Source organism: Colletotrichum higginsianum, chromosome 3 (assembly GCF_001672515.1).
Source record: "Colletotrichum higginsianum IMI 349063 chromosome 3, whole genome shotgun sequence".
NCBI lineage: Eukaryota > Fungi > Ascomycota > Sordariomycetes > Glomerellales > Glomerellaceae > Colletotrichum > Colletotrichum higginsianum.
In genome coordinates this window covers 1,942,572-1,965,907 of record NC_030956.1, presented here as the reverse complement: position 1 = coordinate 1,965,907, position 23,336 = coordinate 1,942,572, and the positions used below count along the sequence as shown (strand labels likewise).

At 56.8% G+C, this 23,336-nt stretch overlaps 5 protein-coding genes across 5 annotated transcripts; 1 reads left to right on the top strand and 4 right to left on the bottom strand.

Moving 5' to 3' along the window:
* Positions 1 to 1,238: 1,238 nt before the first annotated feature.
* On the bottom strand, positions 1,239 to 2,675 carry CH63R_04150 (NmrA-like family protein; the record flags this gene model as incomplete). The annotated part of the gene is made up of 1 exon (XM_018299125.1): positions 1,239 to 2,675. The coding sequence occupies one exon, from the start codon at positions 2,673 to 2,675 to the stop codon at positions 1,239 to 1,241; it is 1,437 nt and encodes a 478-aa protein (XP_018160371.1).
* A 7,134-nt stretch (positions 2,676 to 9,809) lies between these two features.
* CH63R_04149 (C6 transcription factor) lies at positions 9,810 to 12,560 on the bottom strand (the record flags this gene model as incomplete). The annotated part of the gene is made up of 5 exons (XM_018299124.1): positions 9,810 to 9,968; positions 10,032 to 11,576; positions 11,680 to 11,711; positions 11,784 to 11,991; positions 12,105 to 12,560. The coding sequence occupies 5 exons, from the start codon at positions 12,558 to 12,560 to the stop codon at positions 9,810 to 9,812; spliced, it is 2,400 nt and encodes a 799-aa protein (XP_018160370.1).
* A 678-nt stretch (positions 12,561 to 13,238) lies between these two features.
* Positions 13,239 to 14,145, bottom strand: CH63R_04148 (Duf652 domain-containing protein; the record flags this gene model as incomplete). Its single annotated transcript, XM_018299123.1, has 5 exons — positions 13,239 to 13,388; positions 13,443 to 13,556; positions 13,615 to 13,649; positions 13,702 to 13,969; positions 14,110 to 14,145. The coding sequence occupies 5 exons, from the start codon at positions 14,143 to 14,145 to the stop codon at positions 13,239 to 13,241; spliced, it is 603 nt and encodes a 200-aa protein (XP_018160369.1).
* A 1,689-nt stretch (positions 14,146 to 15,834) lies between these two features.
* CH63R_04147 (Csi2 protein) lies at positions 15,835 to 16,941 on the top strand (the record flags this gene model as incomplete). Its single annotated transcript, XM_018299122.1, has 1 exon — positions 15,835 to 16,941. One exon carries the CDS (start codon positions 15,835 to 15,837, stop codon positions 16,939 to 16,941), a length of 1,107 nt encoding a protein of 368 aa, XP_018160368.1.
* A 1,697-nt stretch (positions 16,942 to 18,638) lies between these two features.
* Positions 18,639 to 23,212, bottom strand: CH63R_04146 (ABC transporter; the record flags this gene model as incomplete). Its single annotated transcript, XM_018299121.1, has 3 exons — positions 18,639 to 20,952; positions 21,012 to 22,729; positions 22,829 to 23,212. The coding sequence occupies 3 exons, from the start codon at positions 23,210 to 23,212 to the stop codon at positions 18,639 to 18,641; spliced, it is 4,416 nt and encodes a 1,471-aa protein (XP_018160367.1).
* Positions 23,213 to 23,336: the final 124 nt, after the last annotated feature.

Here is a 23,336-nt window from a genome sequence, read left to right as displayed (position 1 = left end):
TCCAGAGGCCCCTCCCTCTCCTATCTGTCTATCATATCTATCCAAGGTCAAGCCCCCCCCCCCCCCCCCCCCCTGGTGAAGACTAACCAGACTGACTCAAAAAGCTTCTAGAACAAACCTTCTTTCTCACACGCTTTATCTTTCGGCCCCTTTACATCCCAGAGGTTCGCCATTGCTAGCGTCCCTAACCTCGACGTCAACTGTACACCTTTGCGATAAGACCACTTCGGGGCTCGGAAGCTTGAGCTGCACCAGCCGATCCCCCCCCCCCCCCCCCCTCCCTCATCCGTCAAAAATTATAAAGCCCCGGGGGACAGGAGAAGGGGGGGAAGGGAGTGTGCGGCAAGATGAAGTCATGCCATGCATCTCCCGGGACCCTTGTGCAAATCCGCGGCCCCCCCGGGGCGAGGAAGCCCCGCCGTCGGGGGTCGCCCGGCCGGCCACCTCTTCTCTCATCATTGCCAAAGAAAAGAAACAGACCCCCACGCCTTCGAGCAAGGGGGCTAGGACGACGTGGACGCTGCGGCTCGCATGCTGCGAGTGACGTCCTGGTTTGGCCGTAACCGACAACAACCGCCGTCATAACCCAGGACGTTCCCTTCCTTAGATCGGCCTCTTGCGTCCGTCTCACCCTCGTCACCTGTTTTTGTCTTCGCCCATATCCCCTCCAACGGTAGGCATGCTTGGCGGTTGGAATAAACATTTCTTTTAACACACATCTGTACATACAATGTGTATATATTGCGGTGATAGAATCCTTGGCCTGTTACCCTCCCTCCTCATTTTCCGACTCCATCCATCCTTCTTCTTCCTCCCGCAATGCTGTCATGAATAAGGGCAAATCAAATACCAGATATACCCGCGAGTTATACATCACTCGCTGCCCTTTTTGCTTTTTTTTATCAACCACGCAACGCCATGCCGGCCCATATGAACGATCCTCGAGGAAATGAGCTGTCATCACCACCACACTAACAAGCCTGCCCAGCCAGCCTTCGACTCGACCCCGGACTCGGGGGAGGTACGCTGCTGGGCCTCAAAGAAAACCGAACCCCACTCCCCAAACGCATATTTTCCGAACCGTTCCCGTCGTTTCCTCCTCCATCTTCGTCACCCGGACGCCGCTGCATGCAATGTGTATGTCGTGTGTGTGGGTGTGATGTGCTTCCAGAGCCGCTCGAGTCCGTGGCCGACGAAACCAAGTGGTATCGCGTCCTTGACCTTGTTTTGGAGATACCTTATGCGAGCCATTCCTCCTCGTCTCTCTTTAGGCCTCTCATGACCAAACCATCCTCGTCGTCCGAGTATTCTTCTTCCTCCTCTTCCTCTTCTGCCTGCTCCACCTGTTGATCCCTCTGACGGGCGGCCGGCACGGCCTCCTCCTCGGGCACATCTTCCTCTTCCTCCAACATCCATGTCAAGCCATTGGCCTGTTCCTCAAGCGGAAAGACTTCTTGCGCGTACTCCTCGAGACCCCGCGGACCTTCCCACAGCGCCATAGACTGGGAGAGACAGTTGTCCTCCAGCTCAACGTCGCCAAAGTACGGAGGCTGCTTCTTGGGGTCCTGGTGGCCAAGTGAGAACAGCTTCTCCAGTGCCTCGAGTTGCTGGCGGTACCCATTGGGGATCTTGACCTTCAGGTCGATCGGACCTCGAACGTACTTGACAGGGCGCCCAACGCCTTGGGCGAAGACCTCGCAAGCTTCGCGTGGGGTCAGCATCTCCCACGCCAGCGCAATACGCTTCGTACGCCACTTGGCCACGCCGTCCTTGAAGATTTGCAAAATGGCAGGGCCGACATCGTGCTCGGCATCGAGCCATGGCAGTTTCACATTCTCGTGGAAGGGAGCTTGCCACCGGAAGGACCCGTCGCGCTGAAGCTCCATGCAGAAGAGCGGGTACGGCAACGACGTAAAGTTGTTGTTGTAGATGCCTGTGTAGACGAACGTCGAAGGCAGATCGATGGAGCGCACATACTCCTCTACCTGGTGCTTGGCAGCCCAGAGGGGCAGCGACGGCCAGTCCGCGTTGTAGGCAGCGTGATCCGGCATGGAGGAGTAGACGTAGTGCTGAACACCAGCCCGTTTGGCGGCATCGGCAAGCGCCTTTCCGATTTCTAGCTCGTCGCCGTAGAAGGTGGTGTTGATGAAGGCCAGCTGGGTGCCACGGAAGAGCTCCTTGATCAGGTCGTGATTTACACCAACACCGGAGATGGGTCCGTTAGTGGTCACGTCCCTGTTGTCCGGGGTGGGCTTGTGTCTCGTGTACAGTTCACCGACGAGAACGGTGGCGTTGGGATTTGAGTTGACCTCTGTTGCTACGACGCCCTCGAGATTTCGCAGCTGGGCGCGGACATGGTAGCCTACGGCGGTGGCGACCCTGATGAAAGAGGCAGCCTGGCGACCGCTGGCGTTTATGACAGCGATCGTCTTGTTAGGGGTGGGCATCGGGCGCTTGAAAGGGCGGAACGTCAGGGAGTTGTTTCTCGACGAGGCCAAGGGTGACGACTCGGAGTAGGAGGAGCGGGAGTGCTTGTGCGTCCTGGTGGTGCTGTACACGGCCGAGTCGCCGTGATAGTGGTGATTTGAGGGATCCTGCTGCTGCTGCTGCTGTTGTTTGGCGGGCCGGATAGGGATCCCAATCCCGTTGAGTTGGGAAGGCATCAGGGTGACCATTTAGAAGTCTCCGACAGGAACTGCTCTTGAGGGGAAGAGCAGGAAGAGCAGAAAACCGACCGAGTTGGGAGAGAGAGTGGCAGCGCAGGAAAGGGTTTGATGAGTTCGGGAAAAAGGGTTGCTGCAAGGGCTTGTCGTCAACCCCGCTATTTTGTCCCCCAGAGAAAGCGCTGTAGGAACCTAGGGTGTAAGTGCGGTCTTGGTTGGGCCTGTGGAGAAGAAGAACAAGAAGAGCGATGTGCTGCTACTGCTGCTGCTGGGCCGGGCCGGGCTGGGTTGGGTGTGCCCCGAAAGCGGCTTCGTCGCAAGAGTCGGGGTTGATGGGAATGTTTTTTCTTCTTCTTCCTCTTGTTCTTTCTTTTCCTTCTTCCTTTTGTTTCCCGTTTTTAAAGAGGAGTATCGACAATGACAAACCGATACGTAAAAAATGCTACCTCGAACCTATAGCAGGCCGGAGGGCTATCGCAAAATAGGGGAGGACTGAACGGGCCAAGTGCAGGCCTGGTCTCTGGACTGGTCTTTGCGCACGTGAGGGTAATGTACTTCGTAGGAGGCGGCGCGTAGACAGAAACAGACTTGAGTAAGGGTGCCGTGCCAGTGAAAAGGACGAGGTGAAGTGAGGTGACGGACGGGGTGAGTTCGCGAAGGGGGGGTGAGGAAGTAATAATCGAAATGCGGTTCCTGGGCCGCAATGATTCAAGAACCCTGAGGGGTGTGGTTGAGAGGAGCAAATGGCGAAATAGATAAGTAGCAAACACCGTTATCGAAATGGCAGCTCCTTTTTTGTGGTCGATGGCGGGGTTGACCCCAGCAAGCCGCCAGGAAAGCCAAGATCTAAGAGATGGACGCACGCCTTTTCAGGACAAAAGGTCGATCAAAAGATCCGGGGGAATGAACGGACGACAGGCTAGGCTGCGTTCGTCGGCGGAGGCGGTGATGATGGTAGGGGGTGTGGAAATGCGGGAGAGACAAGACGAGGACAAGTTAGGACATACTCGCCGATGCTGATAAGGGAAATTCGTCGGAACGAGGACGAGGCAGAAACCCGCAGGTCAGGAGAGAGATATCTCGGGGCCTTGTTGCACACTGTCTCTCTCGTACTTGGCCCGGGTGTTCCTGAGATAAGTGCCCAAGAGTTGGACGTTGGCAGCTGCAGAAGCTGTAGAATGATGGAGGGGGGTGTCTGTAAGTGAAGGAGACGAGGCAAGTCGATGGTGTGCGGATAGATATGCGCCGCGTAGCGTTGTAGCTGAGGGTTGTGGGAGAGATAACAAGTGTGTGTGTGTGTGTTTGTGTGTGTGTGAGCAATAGCGAGTGAGACGTGTGAGTGTATGATAGTGAGGCGTGAGAGCGATGAGTGAGAGCGAGAGTGGCAGTGAGAATGCGCGGTAGAACGTGTGCGTGTGTTTGTGTGTTGACGTCCCCTGCCGGTCTCAGTCAAATGACCAACTGCTACAAGTCGACTTGCCCAGTCGGGACACTTTCGTCAGGGCAATGCGGGTGTGCGTGCTCACTGGATTTGCTGCCGCCGTCGTAGTCGTCGGGTTGTCCACCGATGATTTAATCTGCATGCAAATACACCCACCACTCAGGGTGCCGGGGAATCGACCAATCAGAAGAAGCAGTGGTTGACCGTGACCCTGTGTGAAAGGATGAGGGTGTTGCTTGGATGTCGTGCCGTCGCTGGCTGGGACTCCTCGAGGGCTGGTCGTTTGGGGGAGAGTGAAGCCGGCGGACGAGCAAGGGGGGATTTCGGCGTGGAGATCCGATGGCTGATGGCTGGTTTCGGGGGGGAAGGATTCTTCACAGCGGTGTATGGAAAGGCAGAGGGTGAAAAGAGGAAGAGCTGCACGGTGTGGTGGGTAGTGGACGGATCAGGTGACGGTGCTTGGGGTCTTGGATGATGCCGTTTCGTCCAAATGGCCTTCTGCTTGTGTCGTCGGGCGGCTCTTTTGCTTGCAGGCAACAAGGGCTCGCATGCAGAGTGAGCGAGAGATATGGGGTCGCCTTATGTGAAGTCGAACCTTATGAAGAAGGTAAGACGATCGGAGCAGAAAGTCCAGGCTGGCTGCCAAGTTGAGAGAGACAGGACGGAAGAGGGGTTGGATGGGAAGTGCAGATGGACCAGGAGAAGGATCCAACGCCTTCTGGTCAAGGGCAGAAGGTGGTGAAGACCGGATGACCTCAATTGATCTCGGTTCTCAGTTGAGGAGCATCAAAGCTTTCGATGCCGGTGCCAGCCAGTCCGTGTGGCGGATGGTTTGACCAACTGGAAACGGACAAGCGAAGCCGTGTCGTTGTGGGCCGTGCAGGCGGCGGGCGGTGTCTGCCGACTGATGACGGAGGATGTGTAAGTCAGGTATCCTTGAGGCAGGCGAAACAATCACAACTACAACAGTCGAGTCGAGTCGGGTTTCGACTCAGGATTTGGTGGGCAGGGTCAAAAGCAAGAGGGGAAACAGGGAGAAAAAAATTTGCTCTTTAACTAGGAGGTGACTTGATCCGGTGGACAGGGCATGGGCGATGGCGCGGCAAGACCTTGCGGTTGGCCCTTTTCTGTTAATAATTGAATCTTCGCCGGCGGCCACGAGGGGAGGGGGATGGATGAGCACGTTGCGTTTTCGCTTCGGACCTTGATGCAAGCACAACAAGAATGGGGCTCCATCGGGCGGAAACACCAAACACCACACACACACATGGTGTACATACTGCACATACGCACAGGCACAGGCACACCGGCCATCATCAATCATTTGGGAAGCCCCGGAGTACACAGCTGGCCATCAGCACGCACATGGGGTTTGGCGTAGCTGGAGGGCTGCTGCTGTTGCTGTTGCTTGGTTTGGGTTTTGGGGGATGCGAGATGACGGGATGACGGGATGAGATGGTGGTAGCAGAAAAAAGTTCGTACATTCGTTGCTTGTCTTGGTTCTTGTCTTGCAACAACCACTTGACGATGAAGGTGCAGAATTGCATTACCACGGGCAATAGAGTAATACGCCGGGGACTAATAACACTATTTACCTGCACAGTACGTACATGGGAAGCTTCCTCCAAGTGGGATGGAGGACGGCGACACGGGGGGGGCTCGGGTGGAATAATACGCGGCTACCTGGGCCGATGCCGTGACGAGGAGGAGGCACGTGTACCGTGTTACCTTTCAACTTTTGTCATCCCCCTGCCGGTTTGCTGAGGACGGGTGACCACTAACCGGGGACTTCCTCCGCCAGCGGCTTCCAGCACCGGGGACCGTCTCAGATCGGGTACTTTGTCATAGAATCGGGGCGATGCATCAGCGACGGAGACGGCTGGGGCCATTCTGGAGCTCTCCATGGGCCACAGGGACGGGGACCGCCCTGGAAAGCCCCCGGTGCATCCTTCCCAGTTTCTTCCCCCATCAGCAAGATCACCAAGATCACCAAGTGGTGAGCATGCACTTTTGCCTGCGACCACAGTACGTGGGAGGGTACTTAGACCATCACTACGGGACTACCTACCCACTGGGGCATCCCAGCGCGCCATTTGCTGCTTTTTTGTTCTTGTCCCGAATAGCTACCTACCTGTACCTTGGTGGGTGTCCGTATGTACTGTATGCTTCTATACAGTCCATGAGGCCAAAACTAGAACCCAAAGTTGGTTATATTATGTAAGAGTTTGGCTGTGGTTGGCTCCGAAGGTTCGCTGACACGATTGCTCTTACCTACTAGGTACTATGCCACTTCTCCTTGCCCCCCCTTCTGCTCTCGCCATTTTGTCTCCAGTTTTTTTTCACTTACTTTTTTTCATCTTCCTGCGCATTGCGGCTACCTTGCTACTATGAAAAATTTTCCTTATCTTTAGCGCCCTTCGGGCTTTCAACACTGCCGCCGCGCCGCACCTCACGGTCACGGACAGCTTATGCTTGTCTTGTGCAGCCATGTCCACATCTGCCCAACTCGGTAACAGTATCCTATCCGGACGAATACTGGTACGCGTCGGCCTTTCGATGCAACGCCCGTTCCATGTCCCTTTCCGCCCTTGCTCTGCCTGCCGCTGACTGCGCCTTGTTAGTCACACTGACGGCTCCGGTCTGCCAATGCTGCCATCACATCGTTACTTCAGACCGAGACGCCGCTCATCATCTCGGTGTCTGTGCATTGCTCTTGGTCTCCCTCAGGTATCTCCCAAGGTACCAACCAACCCGCACGAGCTTAAGACCATTCATTATCTGGCATCATCAGATAAGAGACACCTTGATGAGCGCCCGCATTTCGGCCCAGCTCCCTCCCTACCTGTTGGCTACCTACCTTGTACTTCACACGGGCGGGCCTTCTGGACGACGAGCGCCGCTGCTCACCACGGGGCCCTTGAATTTAAGCAATATCGCGCCGGTCAACCCCCGGCGCAAATCAGGGTCTCCACAAGTTGTCGACCGGCGCAGAGTCGCTCTGATCGGAACCCATGCCGATGCCACAGCACTTATCCTCCGAACCCTGTGCAAACTTTTTTCTTCTCTTTCTCGGCCCACCGTCCAGTCGGCAGTACAGTACTGGCTGTAAGTAAGTCTGTAGTCTATCAGTTTTGGTCCTCTGGGCTCGGAGCTCCACAACAACACCAAACGTGATGCACAAAAAGAACCTGCGCCGTCGAGTCGTCTACAGTACTGTCCCAGATCCCACCGCCTCGTCTCGTCGAGTAGCTTTCGCACACGTGCAAAGACAGGCCACAGACAGAACGGGCCGTTGCCCATGTTCGACGTTCGACGGGGGTTTGCGGTACCTACATACCTACCTACATGCTACCTACTTCAAGCATGGGCCTCGTCCCCCCCCCGGTCCCCAGACGGCTGGGCCCCATCGCTAGCCACCCCAGGCCAGAAGAAAATCACCAGAATATCGCAATTCTGGGCCACGATGGGCAAATGCTGTGCAATGCAAAACCAGACGCGCTCTCTCGCTCCGCCACAGCCACTGCAAGTGTTTTTTGGCGTCGTTCTCTGCAGTCGTCTGCACGCCTGGGATCGGCCTATACGCTGAACTTCCCGTGCCACACTCGCGCTAGTTAATGCTCCAGCGTCTGCCCATGTCCAAACTGCCTAACCCGCAACGCAACCTCTGCGCACCCTCAGCTGCAGATGCTGCCAGACGCCTGGCTGATTCGTTCCCATCAGCCTCACACGAATGGTGCCATTGGTCGTTGGAATATCGTCGTTGCCAGCCCAACAAGACCTGTTGCATGCTGCAACATGTGCTATGACGAACGAGGGCGAGTGCGGGTGGGAGCGATCGAGACCTGCGTCTTGTCTTGGGCTCACTTCCGAACATGCTGCATTCTGACGCGCCCCACGACATGCCGGCGGCCAGCATGGGAAGTCAACAGGCACGGCGAAACTCTCAAAGGCGCCTGGGCCGAGTCTCAGGATGCAAACGCAACCCAGCGGAGCCATCCCTCAAGACTAACGCCGAGTTTGAGGCGGAACCTGCCTCGGCTGAAAGTCTAGACGTGCAGCAGCTGCGACCGTTGTCTCTGACGTTTAAACTCTTACACCCGCCCGCCCATCAGCAGACCACAGCCGGCCTCTTTCTTCTTTCCTGGGCAATGCCATGTCTGGTGGTGCCAGGCAACAAAAGGACGCCGAAACGACGGGCTGGCAGACAAAGATAAGCCGTCAATCAGCCAGACTGACGGGAGGGGAGGCGCCAAGGTGCGTAATCAGATTGACAAAGAACCGAGACGACAACGACATACCGAACGAAGCCTCGACGAGAGATGAGGGACGCGCCAATGGCATTCCAAGAATCGCGCAATGCCAGCCATGCTAGCACCGCATTTTTTCCATTACGTACAAATGGAGTCAAACTAACGTCTAAACAACCGCCATGCCGTCATCTAGCGAGCCCGACTGGTATTCTGGTCAGCTCATAAGCCAACATCCGCCGCACCCCCCCTCCCCCTCCCTCGAGGAATTGGACATCTCCGCGGAAAACCTGCAAGTCTGGAAACCTGCGCCCAAGAAGCTTCGTGTCGCTTGGCGTCCATGTTGAGTTGAGGCAACTCTGTCTTGGTGCAACCAACCTTGGGCGGGTGAGAAGCAGCTCTAGATCAGCGGCATGCTCAGCTCGGGAAGAAGCATCAACAAGCCAGGCCCCAGCAGCAACAAACAGCATCTGGGCCGCCTGCTGGTCTAATGCAAACGGCCCCCGCTCCCCTGCCGTCGATGTGCGGATTTTGCGGGGAAGTTGGCCCCCCCTGCCTCATAGGGCACCATTGCGCGCCAGCTCCCACGTCGGAACCTCGCATCCTATTCCTCCCACAGCAGCAGACCGATGGATATGATGCGCGCAAGGGGAACATAGGACCGAAACCACACCATCATCATTTTCTGCTGCTGCTTCTTCTTCTTCTTTCTCTCCCTCTTCAAAGACGACACGGTTGGGATTTCTCACGCACCTCGCCGCCGGCCACATCCACCGGCCCACCGGTTTTACGTCATGGTATTCACTTTGTCTCGGCTACTACAGAGTTACCTACTATACGGACTACGGAAAGAAATCCCTCTCTCGACTCGCAAGGTTCGGTTCTCCTGGGCCATGGCCATTCACCGCACGCCATCGGTCCAGCCATCTCTTTTAGTATGAGGTTGTGCCCGAAAAGAGAAGAAAATCCGGGGTCACGATGCTGGATTGATGTCCGACGCCGACCTCGCGTCTATTTTCAAGTCACCTGAGCCGACCTGTTTTGACATCCCTGCCCTGCTGCCAACCGGCCTGCCCTGGTTCACTTTATGTCTGTAGTATACGTAGATACAGCCTGCAGGCCACCACAGCTGGCTGTCCCCCACGGGGCCCATCGTGGTTGTGGGCACCGATATCGCGTGTTGACTGTTGAGGACACCAAAACCACACAACCCCACTCGGCCATTTTGCTTCGCTCGAGCCCGGAGGTGCTTGAGCCCGCGGAGCCGCAGCCCCAGGCGCCCGTTCCGGAGCCATCCATCTTGGCCGCGGGCCTGACCATATGTAAGCTGTGGGTTTATGTTTTGCCCACCTCCATATGTAAGCTGCCGAGCCGCCCTGGCAGCGGCATCTGAGCGGACGCGTCTTGACATGCGATCCTTGCATCTCGCTGTAGAATTACGGCATGGTCGGCTGGAGCTCAACCCTGCCGTCCCAGGGTCGAATCCCATGGCCCGGACGCCGGGAAGTCAAAGTCGTCTGGCGCCGACGCTCGGCCAAACCACGACGGGTTCGGGTCGAGGGACTCGAGGCCGATGGGGTCGTTGTTGGGCTGGGCCATGATGTTGTCAAAGTACCGCTGTGTGAAGATTAGCACAAAATACATGCTGCCTCGTGTCATAGCAGGGAACGGTAAACGTACCCAGTCCATCTCGTCGCCAACCGCGACCCAGCCACGGTCAAGACCGGTGTCGCCTGATCCTAGATCCGAGGTAATGAAATCGAAGGGCTGGAGGGTGTTTGCTGTGCTCGAGTGGTTCAAAGTCGGGCCGGCCACATCGTCGACGAGCCGACGGCTGCCAGTCGAGTCCAGGTGGCTTGTTCCGCCGATGGAGAGGCTATTGAAAAGCTGTGTTTCCCGAGAATCAGCAGACCACCGACCGCCCGAAAGCGAGCTGCTGCCCTCGCTGGGCCCCGACGTCGCCGCCTTCCCACTGTCCTTCTCCTTCGGTGGTGAGTTCGGCGGCGACCCGAGCTTGCCCAGCATCGTCTGTAGAAAGCCCGCCGTCTTCTGCAGCTCGGGCATGCCGCTCGCGACGTTGGTCCAAATGGAGTGCGACCGCTGCAGCAGGTGCAGTAGGTGCGCCCTCGTCGGCGGCGGGCTCATCTCGGCCATCCACGCATGCTCGACGCCCCCGTCCCAGAATGGCCCGTGGCCGGCGGCCAGGTAAACAATGGTGGCGGCCAGCAGGAAGTCGTGGACGGCGAGCGAGGAGACGAACCAGCCGTTCTGACTGAGTATGTCGCCCGGCTGGCAGGCGTGCCAGACAATGTTCTGGAAGTCGAGCAGCGCAACGGCGCCCTCGAGACACTGCCGCCGCGAGTAGTCGTGCTCGCGCCGCGGCAGCGGCTCCAGGAGGAAGCGCCGGTGCAGCACGCACCGCGTCTTGTTGTACAACGCGGCGAGGCTAAAGCGCTGGATGACCAGCGTCGGCGGCGTCGTTATGCACTCCTCGAGGGGCCGGACCATCATGAACCGCGGCACAGCAGCCCACGTCTCGTGGAGTAGGCCGTCGAGCCTCATAACCTCGCTGTACGGCGGCGGCGAGAGCAGGTGCGCCTGCCGCGCGACCTGGCCGAAGACGAGCATCACGGCCGTCTTCTGGATCGGGTACGTCATCTCGGTGTAGTCCGTCGGCGGGCGCGGCGGCGGTAGGGCGGCCGTGTCCTCCTCAAAGTCCTCGTCGATGAGGTTCCGCGGCAGCCCGCAGTCGCTGTCGATGCCGCTAAGCATGCTCGGCAGGCCCATGTGGAACGAGACGAGGAGGTCGAGCTGGACGGCCATGTTCCATATGCGGCGGCGCATCTCGCCCTCGAAGGCTGACACGTTGGCGAGCCGGTCCGGGTCGCGGTGCAGGCCCATCTTGAGGAGCAGCCGCAGGCAGACGGATGACAGGACGTAGCCGTTGGTCTGGGCGGCGCGCGAGACGATGAACTCGGCCTCGACGTAGAGCATGAAAGGCGGGATCGTCGCCATGGACGGCTGCGTGTAGCGGCCCCAGACGAGGCACCAGGCGGCGGCGGAGCGGAAGAGCTTGAAGCGGTCCATGGGCGGCAGCGAGGAATCGGTGGGGAGCTCGTGGGGCGCCATAAAGGTCGAGTAGAAGATGCCTAGCGACATCATCATGAAGAGCTGGGCGAGCCAGTGGCTGGGGGTGCCGTGGGGGTCGGCCCAGAACCGGGCGTACTGGACGGCGTGTGAGCATGAGCATGAGCATGAGCATGAGCATGGTCTGTCGCGGCGATGATGATGATGAAGGGCAGAGAGGGGAGCGGTGGATACAACGTACTTGTTTAGTAAAGGTTGGTCTGTGGATGATGTCTGCGGTTGTAGTCAGTACACACTGTAGTAACCAAAAGGGTAAGTTTCTCGAGGGAGTGAGTGGTCTCGTACGTTGCGAAGGACTCTGTGAGGAAAAGTATCGCATGACGAGGCGGTCGGCAATCCTCCGCTCGGGAATCAGCCGCAGCATATCCTCGCGGTTGCGAGGTGCGTTCGTCGAGAATAGCAGCAGGTCCGGCGATTCGAGCTCGTCGGACGGCTCGGAGCTCTCGTCCTCAACGAATTCGGGCTCTTCAAAGTAGCTCTTCATGTCTTCGATCTATTTATACGTCAGCCCATGTCTCCTACCGCTTTCACACAATGCAGTGTCGGATAAGAAACGCGATTGCGAGTCGACGAATGGGTGGAGGTGGAGGAGGGCGGACGACTTACATCCTCAAGAACAGCCATAAAATGCGTCGCACCGACGTACGTGCTCGCCCTCTCTCCTTGCACGAACTGGCCCCCAGGCTGAGCGACGCCGACGTCTGCGATCCCGACGGAGGAGTCCTGCGGTTCTGCGGCGGCGACGGCGCCTTCGTCCATCATCGTCCGCACCATGCCCTCGAGCCGCTTGAGCCGCGCCGCCATGCCCTTGACCGGCTTCGCCTTTTCGGGCTTGGGCGCGTAGACGCAACCCTCCGGTCGGGACTTCTTCAGGCACTGGCCGCACGGCTCGGAGCGGTCGCATTTCAGCTTGGAGGCGCGACAGGGCCCGCAAGATAGGAGGATGCGGGAGCGCTTTGCCGCGGCGGCGGTCGAGGGCCCGGAGGTGGGGATGGATGGGTCAAAACTGCCGGAGCCTCCCGTGCTGGGACCAGCCGGGCCCTCGTTGGGACTCGGGTTCATATTGGACCGGAGTGAAGCACACAGAACTACTGTAGATGCCTGCGCTCGTACCTGCGTATAGGTGCCGGGTGTGAGTCGGTGTTGTGAAGTGCGGGGCGGGCGAGGAAATTACGCCGCCGCGATGCCGATACTGGATGCGGAGGTCCGAACGCTTTGTGACATTGACCCCGGAGCCCGGATTCAGTGAAGGGGGGGCGTTGGGTCACGGGAAGAAACACGGGGTTTCGGGTATCTCAAGAGGGGGCGGCGAGGTCTCGGATGAACAAGTGTGGTACAAACCACGTGTGTTCAATTCTCTTTTGATTCCGGAGTACTCTAAACCAGGCAACCGCGCTGACGGAGCCTTCCGCTCGTCAGCCTCGGGGATAAGATTTCTTAGGCCCGAATATCTAACATTTTCCTCCCAAGTGCTATAACCACGATACCAGGTAGCCGGGGCCGAAAAACATCACGACCCAGCTTGTTTCCTCTCTTGTTGCGGATTGGCTAATGGCCAATAGCCCAAATGGTGCTTTTGTGTCCTCTTCGTAGTGTTGGTTCTCTGGCCTTCCCGTGAAACTGGGAGGAGTATCGCGTGGAAGAGCTTCTTCTCTAACCCATCATCTCACCGCTGCACCTTCACCCCTCCACCATTATCAAGCGATGTTGTTCGTGTTCGTCTGCAATCGATGGTTCCATTTATACCGGGGCGTCGGGAAGTCTCTCGATAACGTACTTTCCACGGGCACACTTCATGATAGGAACACCTGGAATCCGACGAAGGCGGGAAACGAGGCCGGCGTCGTTGGTCGCGACAATGTAGACTCGGTCTTTCGATACTTTCGATACCTAAGGCACAAGAGTTAGTGTGTGTGTCTTTGTGATAACACGGATGTGGCCTACAATGCAGTCATCGGCGTATACACCCTTGTGAGTGCACTTGTGACGTTCCCATCTTTCGTCCTTGGCTATTCTCAGCGGGAGGCGGAATTTGGGTCCCAACTTCTCCAACTCAGCCTTTGGAGCTTCTGTCAGTAAAGAAAATCGTATTTGATCTGAGCCGCGGAGAGCTCACCATGACGCAGTCGGTAACGATGGGTTGGCATGTTGCTACGGGACTTTATTAGCTGCGGAGCCAACGACAACGTCTTTTAGGCCTTACCATAGAGACAGTCCATCATGGTCTCGAGAGGTTCCAGTTTCATTTGAATAGTCCTACTCCAGAATGAAGTGTCCACGATGACACTGTACGGAGGGACGAGGGCGCTGTTGGCCTGGAAGAAGAAAGATGATGGCATTTGAGGAACTTCACGAATCCTCTCGTTTCCGTCGGGACCGGCGCGCTCACGCTTGGCCTTTTCGACGGCCTCTTCGGCCTTCTTCAAGTTCTCCTTGCGTCGGACATCGTTCTTGCCAATAACTCGCTTGACCTAGCGGAGGAATAAGTTAGCAATTGCACTTCCCAAACGTGACGTTGTCGCGAACAGAGAAAAAAAAAGTCCCTTATCGATAAGGTCAATTTTCTACGACATGGCGAAGTCGGCGCGGGAAAGGAAAAGAGACGGCGTACTTCGGCAAACTTTCTGGTCTTTTTCTGGACACCCATTGTGTGCTACTCTTGTGACTTGGGAAGATGTCGCAGGAGGCGTGTTTTGTCGGGTGACGAAGTGCTGGGTGTTGACAAGGCTTGGTAAGGCTATCGCGGTATGGAAGATGGAGAGACCACCACCACATGTGGCGGGGTGGGGCGCAGGCAATGGGGAAAAAGTTTTCGGTGTGTGCTTGGGGCATCGCTTCGGTGTGTCTCGGTGTGACCAGGAAGAAATCGGGTATGTGGGTCTGTGCTTTCGGTAATGAAAAAGGGTTGGCCGGGGACAATGACACTCTGAGGGACCCTCGACAAATAACAGGGGCCTCTTGGACGGTTGGCCCTTGGGCGAGCCTTAGCGTTGCAATCTCCTCCTCCAGGAAAAAGCAACCGATCGATCGACGGAGATGGCGCCTTGCATCAGGAATTTCCGTGCGTTTGCCCTGTGAGTGCATAAGAGGGCGACTTGTGATCTGAGGGCTGTCCGATGTCATCGACTAGTAAGCTACCTACCGCCAGTCGGCAGCACGCTGGCAAACGACACAGGATATCCGTACAGAGTACTGTCGAAAGCAAGGGATCTGTGGGGAGAATGGGGCATCATTCACATTCTTGACTCTTGAGAGAGAAGGCTCAGTGGCCCATGGGCTTTGTGGCCCATTTTTATCGACGAGCTTTGAAGATCACTTGCCGTTTGGTGGACATCTGTCAGGGACGCATACCCCAGATGAGGGCTCGTGTTGGTGATGGGTACGGCCTGCAGCCACTGTAGCACTCGTGTTGAGAGCTGCCGATTAGCGTGATCAACGCTCGTCTGCTGCCCGACAATACGAGCATCGTGGAGGGCCACGTTTGCACAGCTCCGGCTGTGCTGATTTGTGCAAGTCCGCACTGTGTACTCAGCCTGAGATGGCACTTCCTGCAGGACCGAAACCCACTGTGTCTGCATCGTTCTGCATAAAAATAAACAAACATACCAGGCACAACAGCACGTCAGAACCCCCGCTGGTGCAGCCAAATGCGCCACGCCACACAGAAGGAAGACCGCCCAGTCCCGCCAACAGGAATAGGACCCTCGGGCTTTCAGCACGCGCACTCTCGTTCCCTCTCTCTTTCTCTCTGCGCGGCGCTGGTTCCTCTCTAACAGGGGACGACCCTTCCTCCTTTTTTCCCCAGGCCCGTTCCCTGTTGGTAACCCAGGCCCACTTCTCTGACTTCCCTTTCCCTTCCCCATCACGCACACCTCATCCCTCCCTTTCCAACTCCCTCCATCCCTCTCCCTTCCAGCCAACCCTCGGAAGCTGCCCACCCAGCCAGACGATCAGCCGGCATGAGCAATGTTCTAGCCAGCGGGCCCTCTCTTACTCCTCAAGATCTCATACTCTGAACTCTGCATTTTGGCGTTTTGCAATCCCACGATACCTTCGTTCGACCCTTTCGTGGTTACACCGCGCAGCATCCATACATCCCGAATTGAACGAAGCAACCCACGCCATTCGCCAAACACGACGAACAAGACAGCCTCTTCCTCTTGCTCGCAGGCCCCCGACGACGCAACCTCGCTTGACGTTCCTCCATCGATCTCTTGCAACTGCCGTAGCGACCGTTCCCAAGATACGACGCCTTGTCGTCTTGGTTCTGAGGCATTCCATCCCATCGTAAACGCCGACCCCCTCGGACATAACTGGGCTTGACGACGAAGAGATCATGGCCCCTTCACACAACTCGCTGAAGCGCACGCTTCTCCTGTCCACTTTCGCCGCCCTCTCCCTTTTCTCCGCCACGGGTCTCGCGCAGGACAATACGAATGGAGGAGATGCTCAAACGAGTGCCCGGCAGTCGTCGCAGGCGGCCTCCACGAACGCGGCCTCTACAAACCAGCAAGAGCCCAGCACTACGGCCGAGCCTACCCGCACAACCCAGCCGACCGCCGTCATTACAAACACTGGTGCCGTTGCAACCACGGAGGAGAGCATCAGCGCTCCTAGGATCACCGGCGGGTCCCAGACAGACGGCGAAATCCTTACTGGACTCCCGTCCCTCACCAACGCACCACTCGTGACAACCTACCCACCGCCAACCGTCCCTCCCACCAACAATGCTCCATACATGCACCGGTCCACCGCCCCTCAGGGAACCGTCTTCATTGCTGTCGGCGCTATCCTCGGTGCCTTTGGCCTCGGCATCCTCATCTGGCGCGGCATCGTCGCCTGCCTGTTGCACCGCTCCGTCGCCCGGGCCGCCAACGCTCAGCATGCTGTCAATGACAAGGCGAGCTTCCCCGCCCCTCCGGCACAGTTCTACAAGTACACCGATCGCGAGTCGACTCCTTCACTGGTCCCCAATGGCGGACGCGGCGTGCGTAGGACGCAGCGCGGACCTATTCCCTCTGCGACCCCGAGCCAGTCGAACCTGTTCTTCTCACCAACTGCAGCAGGCGGTGGTAACAACAACTCGACCAACAACCGCGACTCACGCTTCCTGCCTTCTGGTTTCTATGCCGCTGCTACGTCGTCTCCCGGCCCCGCTCACAGTCACTCAATAAGCTTGACGAACCTCCGCCCAGACTCCCGAGGCCAGTATGGAAGCCGCAATACGTTGAGGGAGTCTACGCCTCCTGATTCTCCTTCGTTTGGCGCGAGGCGTGACTTTAGCACTAGCTCCGTCAACCTGTCCACGACGCCTGGAAACGGTCAAAGAGCACCGAGCGCCTACCTTGAGGACCTCTTGGACGAAAACCCTCACGCCTTCCCGCCAAACACGATGCGTCCTGGTTCACGCAACGCCAACAACTCCCCTGGCGGCCGGTTCTAGAGGATGTTTCCTCTTTGGTTTCTCTCCGCATACCACCTGCATCGCAACAGTTTTCATAACGTCATGAAGAAAAAATGGCGAAACGTCACGGCTTGGGGAATTTCTTTTTGAATGACACATTCACGGCGTCAGGGGAGTATGATTACATTGCATCGCTGGTTTGGAATACTTTGTTTTAATTTCCTTGTCCAACGCGCATGACTGGCCACCTGTTGCGGCACCGGGCCTCAGCACCGGGCCTCAGCAATTTTGAGATCGAATACCGTCTTGTCTCACGAAAGAACAGCCGGCAGCCCCGCGGAGGGTTGCCGCTCGAGGGCAATGTCCTCGTCGTATTTCCTTCTCCTGTATTACACAGGCACGCGACGGAGCATTTTAGACCGGGAGTCGCGGGTGGCGATGGTTTGCCATTGGCATTTCTTTCTTTGCTTCTCTATTGCTCGCTGGTACATACATATTCTTCAATGAGCAAGATTAATTCCACATTCGTTTCCCATGATGTGAAACCGCAAGAGCCTAGATGTTCCTCGGGCGACAGGTCCTCTCTGGAACCGTCAATTCCGGCCCAGCAGGCCCAGAATGTGTCGTCACGGCAACTGATGTTTCCAGACGACCAAACCTAATGTACGTCCTGTGAGAGAAGTGTCATATAGAGTTTCGGTATTCTCACTGCCATCTGACTTTTTGGGTTACCACCTCAATCAATTAAAGTTTGGGGTGTAGCGTGGCAGTACCAGTCTAGAACCTCAAAGACCGAGCGGACCGAGAGGGAAGGTGGCCATCCACTTCCTTATCACTGGGATCTGAGGAGCTCCTGTTTTTTTTGGGTTTTTTGTTTGTTTGTCCAGGCCCTGCTCCTTATTCGGACGTCCTGCCCTGGCCTCACTTATCTGGCGATACGGAACCCCGTTCTTCCCCCCCTCCTCCTCCTCCTCCTCCCCCTCCGCCTGTCCGTCCGGACAGACATATGACATATGCCTCGTCTCACCCGTGTAACCAAAGGATCCGACGAGAAGAAAAAAAGAAGAAATTAAGGACACAGACCCGGGTTTTCGGCCTCGCTTGTCCGACGGGCCTTCACTTTACACCGCAGATCGCGTACGCCCTCCTGTCCCATCCATCATCCCCCCTTGCCGTCGCACCTTTCTCGCCCGTCAACGACAAACCGCAACCCGCCGGATCTCGTGGTACGTCGGGGACCTCCTATCGGTCTGCACTGCAGCCCCCTCCTAAGGTCCGTAGTAGACTGACCAACAAGGCAGCACCACCACCTGGGAGTTGCGCTTCTTCTCGCCTAGATGAACGTCTTGTCTTATCTTGTCTTGCACGTCTTCCTCGGCACCATGTCCGTAGCCGAGACATCGTGGGCCTTTGGGGGCCCCCAATGTGGCGCCGGCCGTACGATGTGAGGCAAAACTTCGCGTCGTGGTTCATCATAAGCTAAGCGAAGCCTCGTATCTCTCTCTCTCTCTCTCTCTTTTCTTATTCTTTTCTGGATCTAATATGCCTCCCCTAACCAAGGACCTGGGAGTTAGATGCTTGAGGTTGCGAGCTGGGGGATATGATTACGCTGGTTTCCAAAACGCCGGTGTTCGATAGTTACATTCTCATATTTGCCCTCCCCGGCTCCTCTCTTTCCTTTCTGTTGGTCAGATTTCCCAACTTCGCTCAGCGCCCCCCTTAATGTCTGCATCGTCTCACAAGCCGCCCTGACTGGATTGGCCTACTTGAACCTCCAACGCCATGCCCTCACTCGCCATTCGCACGTCCTCGAGCCTGATGCCGCTGCGGTCACACATGCTCCTGAAGATCCCTCCCTCCTGCTGCCACAGCGCAAGGGGTGTATCCAGCTCGGCGATCCGGCCGGCGTCCATGACGCAGATGCGGTCGTATCCGATGATGGTGCGAAGCCGGTGGGCGATGCACAGCAGCGTCCTGCCCCTGAAGCTCGTGGCGATGGTGTTCTGGATCTTGTCGTCTGTCTCCATGTCGACGGAAGACGTGGCTTCGTCACAGACGATGATGCGGCTGCCACGAACGAGGGCACGTGCCAGAGCCATGAGCTGTCGCTGTCCGAGAGAGAAGTTGAGACCGTCCTCCTCGACGATAGAGTCAAGGTGGATGACGGAAGACTCTTTCGACCTGGGATCTTCCAGGTTGGCATCCGCTGGGACGAGATCAGCCTGACGCAAGGCAGACCACAGCTCTAAGTCTGTGTGCTCGCCGAAAGGGTCAAGGTTGGACCGCACAGTGCCCTTGAAGAGCGTAGGATCCTGGGGAATAATCGCCAGGCGAGACCGCAGGTCGTGCAGGCCGATTGTCGAAATGTCGACGCCATCGATGGTGATGTGACCTCCGGACAGCTCGACGAGGCGGAAGAGGGTAGACATGATGGATGATTTGCCTGCGCCTGTCCGCCCAACGATACCGATACGTTCACCGCCTCGTACGTGCATCGAAAGACCAGAAAGGACGAGCGGCAGGTTGGCACGGTACCGCATCTCAACGTTGTCAAAGACGATCTCGCCTTTTTCCGGCCATGAAGGTCGGACTTCAATGGTGTGGAGAGGCGCCTCCTCCTCGAGCTGGGTGCCGTAGTACTGAATTCTCTCGACAGCGTTCATGCCGTTCTCGACCTCGGCAAGCTGACGCACGGTGAATTGGATCATCTGCACAATGCCGAGGATGTAACTGAGAACCAGACCTCCAATGCTGGGCGGCACGCTGAATCGCGACGTCACCACGAGGATACCAACGGTGAAGACCAGAAGGTTGCCTATCAGGTCGAGGCGAGTCGAAAGCCAGCGCTGGTTCGAGAACGTGAGGTAGTACGCCGCGTTCATTTCATCAATGGCTTTCCTCAGATCACCGATGAAATGTGCCTTCAGTCCGTACGCTCGGATGCTGGCCACACCGCTCAACCCTTCACCAAACTTGGCGAACACAGTCGATCTGAGAACCGACTCGAAACGCTTGACCTCGCGCGCCGATGCGCGATAGTAGGAAGACGCCAAGATGAAGAAGACAAACAAGGGCCCAAGTGCGATGGCGAAGTAGTGGAAGAATGCGATGATGAGAGCAAAGACGGACAGAATCATGGCCAGCGTGAAGAAGTACATCCTCATGGCGTCTGTCAGATTGTTATCCATCACGTCGACGTCCCTCGAGAACCGGTTTGTGATTCGGCCGAGGGGAGTCGTGTCGAAGAAAGACATTGGCGCGCGGAGAACCCTGGTTACCGCCTGCCGAAGCATGACCTTGCTGGACTTGGTGCCCAGGATGGACAGCAGCAGCGAGAAGACGAACATGAGAACCGCCTGCAGAGCACCGAGACCGGCATAAATACCAATGTACTGCCCGTCAGACAACGGATAGCGCCTGCTTGTCCAGTACGAAAGCCAGAGACTGGTCATGATGTTTGCGCCCTGGGAGAGAAGCAGAAGAAAGATCAAGAAGGGCGCGTTGAGCATGGATCCGGAAGCTCGGATGTAGTCTCCATACACCTTCCAGGGAACGCTTGCAACGGCGCGCTCCTCCTGTTGCATAAGAGCCGCGCCCTTCTTGTTCTTCTTCTTGTCGCCTTGAGGGGCCTCGGTCAGGTTGACCGGGGCGGTCTCGTCCTTCTCTTCCTCTTGTGAAGTCGTTTCCAACAGCTGCTGGAAGCCGCGATGGTCCCTCATCAGGTTGTCAAAGGTATCGACAGCTTGGATCTTGCCTCCTTCCATCCAGATGACTCTGTCGCATCGGTTGAGTACCCAAAGCTGGTGAGTTGCAAGTATTCGGCATTTGCCTTTCAGCAGGCCGAGGATGGCGTTATCGAAAATGTGGCGTCCGACGTGGGCGTCAACAGCACTCAGCGGATCATCCATGAGCACGATATCGGAGTCGAAGTAGATGGCTCTGGCTATGTTCAAGCGCTGCTTTTGACCACCAGAGATGGTAATGCCACGTTCGCCAATCTCGGTCAGGTCGCCGTTTGGTAGCATTGCGAGATCAGGTCGAAGGGCACAGCTTACTCCAGGTCAGCAAAGACGAATCATTGTTGTGGCAAACACGAGTGTGTTACTTACGCATTGATGACCTCTTGATACCATGCCTTATCCATGTCTTTACCAAAGAGGATATTGTCGCGGACAGTGGCATTCTGAATCCAGGCATACTGCGGACAAAACGCCCGAGAAGCCCCAAGTACAACTTCGCCTGATGTTTTTCTCATGTCACCCGCTAGGGCAGCCAGCAAAGAAGTCTTACCGCTGCCGACTGTGCCAATGACGGCCACGAGCTCATCTCTTTTGATCTCAAAGTTGAGATCTTGAAGCTTGAAGGGTTCTCGCTCCTCCCCAACCAGCGTACTAGCCCCATCGCCGGTGCTGTCCCCAGACGAAGCCAGCGGCTCTTCAGACTTGGTAGCTGGCTTTGATGCCACCAGAGGTTGAGTGGTGCCCTTCTTGCCACCCTTGCCGGTGCCAGCCGCACTCTTTTCGGATTCCTGTGTTGTCGTCCGCTCCCAGGTGAAGCTGGCATTCGTCATTTCCAAAGCATTCTCTCCATCGAGCTTGAGAACCACATCCTCCTCCTGCTCCTCAGCTAACAGGAAGTCTTGAATACGCTTGAGAGACGACCAGGCATCGACAACTTGGCCAAGAACCAGCGGGAGCAGGTTGAGTGGGATTCGAAGACCATTGAACAAGGCCAGGGACGAGAATACCAGGGCGGGGTTCAATGCGTTATTCGTCTTCGCGTACGTAACGAAAGACAGCATGGATGCGAAAATGGGCAGTGACAAACTGACGGCGTTGATGGCGTTTCGGATCGCCAACAGGATCTGAATGGCGTGGATTTCGCGCCTTCGAATTCCCTTGAGACGTTCAAGAAACGCGCTCTCCCATCCAAAGTACTTGACGAAGCGGACTGACTGCAAAATCTCCTGGGTCAAGCCTACCCGCTGATCGGTAACCTTGTTGATGGCTTTCCTCCGCTTGAACAAGCTTCTGATGGCCCTCGTCAGCAACGGGATTCCTGCTACCAAGAGAGCGAAACCGGCAAGAGCACTATAGCTCAGGTTGATCACCAACACGACAAGCGTGATGATGCAGGATATGGGCGCAGTCCACGTCAAATGAAACAGAGCGGAGGCTTGATCGATGCGATACGTGTCGACGCTCATGAGGTTGACAATGCGACCGTTGCCCCAGCCGGTTCCGTCGCCCGAGATGCCTGGGCCTTTGGTAGCCTCGCCTTTCTTTCCTTTTCCCTTGTTGTCTTTTTTCTTTCCCTTCTCATCCACTGGTGGACTGCCGGCCGGCTCCTTGATGCCGCCGGCTTTGGCACGACCGGACAGAGACATGGCTTTTTCGAAGATGACACTGATGAGGACGGCTCTCGACTGGCCTCCAATCATCATGCCGCGATAGATGAAATGGTTCGTACCCAGACTCTGGAATATTTGCATGAAGGTGACACCAAGGACCAGACCGATTCCCCTGCCAATGGCGGGAGGCGGCGAGCCCTGCTGAGAGGCATCCCACGCGTCGTTTGCGAACTGAATGAGGTATCGCAGGGTAAAGGGGGACATGACCTGGAAGACGGTAGACATAAGCTGGAGCATGCCGCCGAGCCAAAACTCGAAAAGGTAAGTCTCGTGTAACGCCCATAACAACGGATACTTGTCTCCTCTGTCAACGCGTTTCTTGAAGGCAGCCTTCAATTTATCTGTCATGACATCTGCAGCTCTGTCCGGATTGACCGTCCAGATATCAGTTGGTTCCAGCTGCCGCTTGTATCCAGCCTACAACTGCCGGGTCAGTACGCTGGGTTGAAAGCTTGGCTCAGCCTGGCATGGCTCGAGACCTCCCAGGGAAGTACTGGATCGGGTGGTCACACTTACACTCATCAGGGGGGCCATCCATTGAAAGGTGAGCAGGCTGAAGAACCCAGCCCTGTGCTCCCGGGATACAATCCTTTCTTCGGGAACGGGTGGGATGCCGCCCCATTTCAAGGGGTTTGGTGTCTTGTACCATGGCTTGCTCTGTGGTTGTCGACGGGTTGCAGCCGTGGTGGCGACGCTGGTGTCGGTGGCATGGCTTTTGGTTGACCTCAACTCGGGTCTAACCCTCTTCTCGTCAGAGTCGGAACCCCCATCGTTCCCGTCAGTCTCGTCGATTTCAATGGCAAATGTAGTGTCTTCCGGGTCCCTGGGTGTGATGGGTTCAACCGCAGCGGCCAGTGGGTCGGATGCCGTGATGTTGGTTTTCTCGCCCTTGTCTGCCATTCTCTGGCAGAAGGCTCATATGGTTATTATCTGACTGATGGTCCGTTCGTGCTAGACAGCAAGGCCTTGTCTGGAGGGCAGCGAGTGGGACAAAGAGGCGAGCCCACTGTTGCTGCATGCGCGT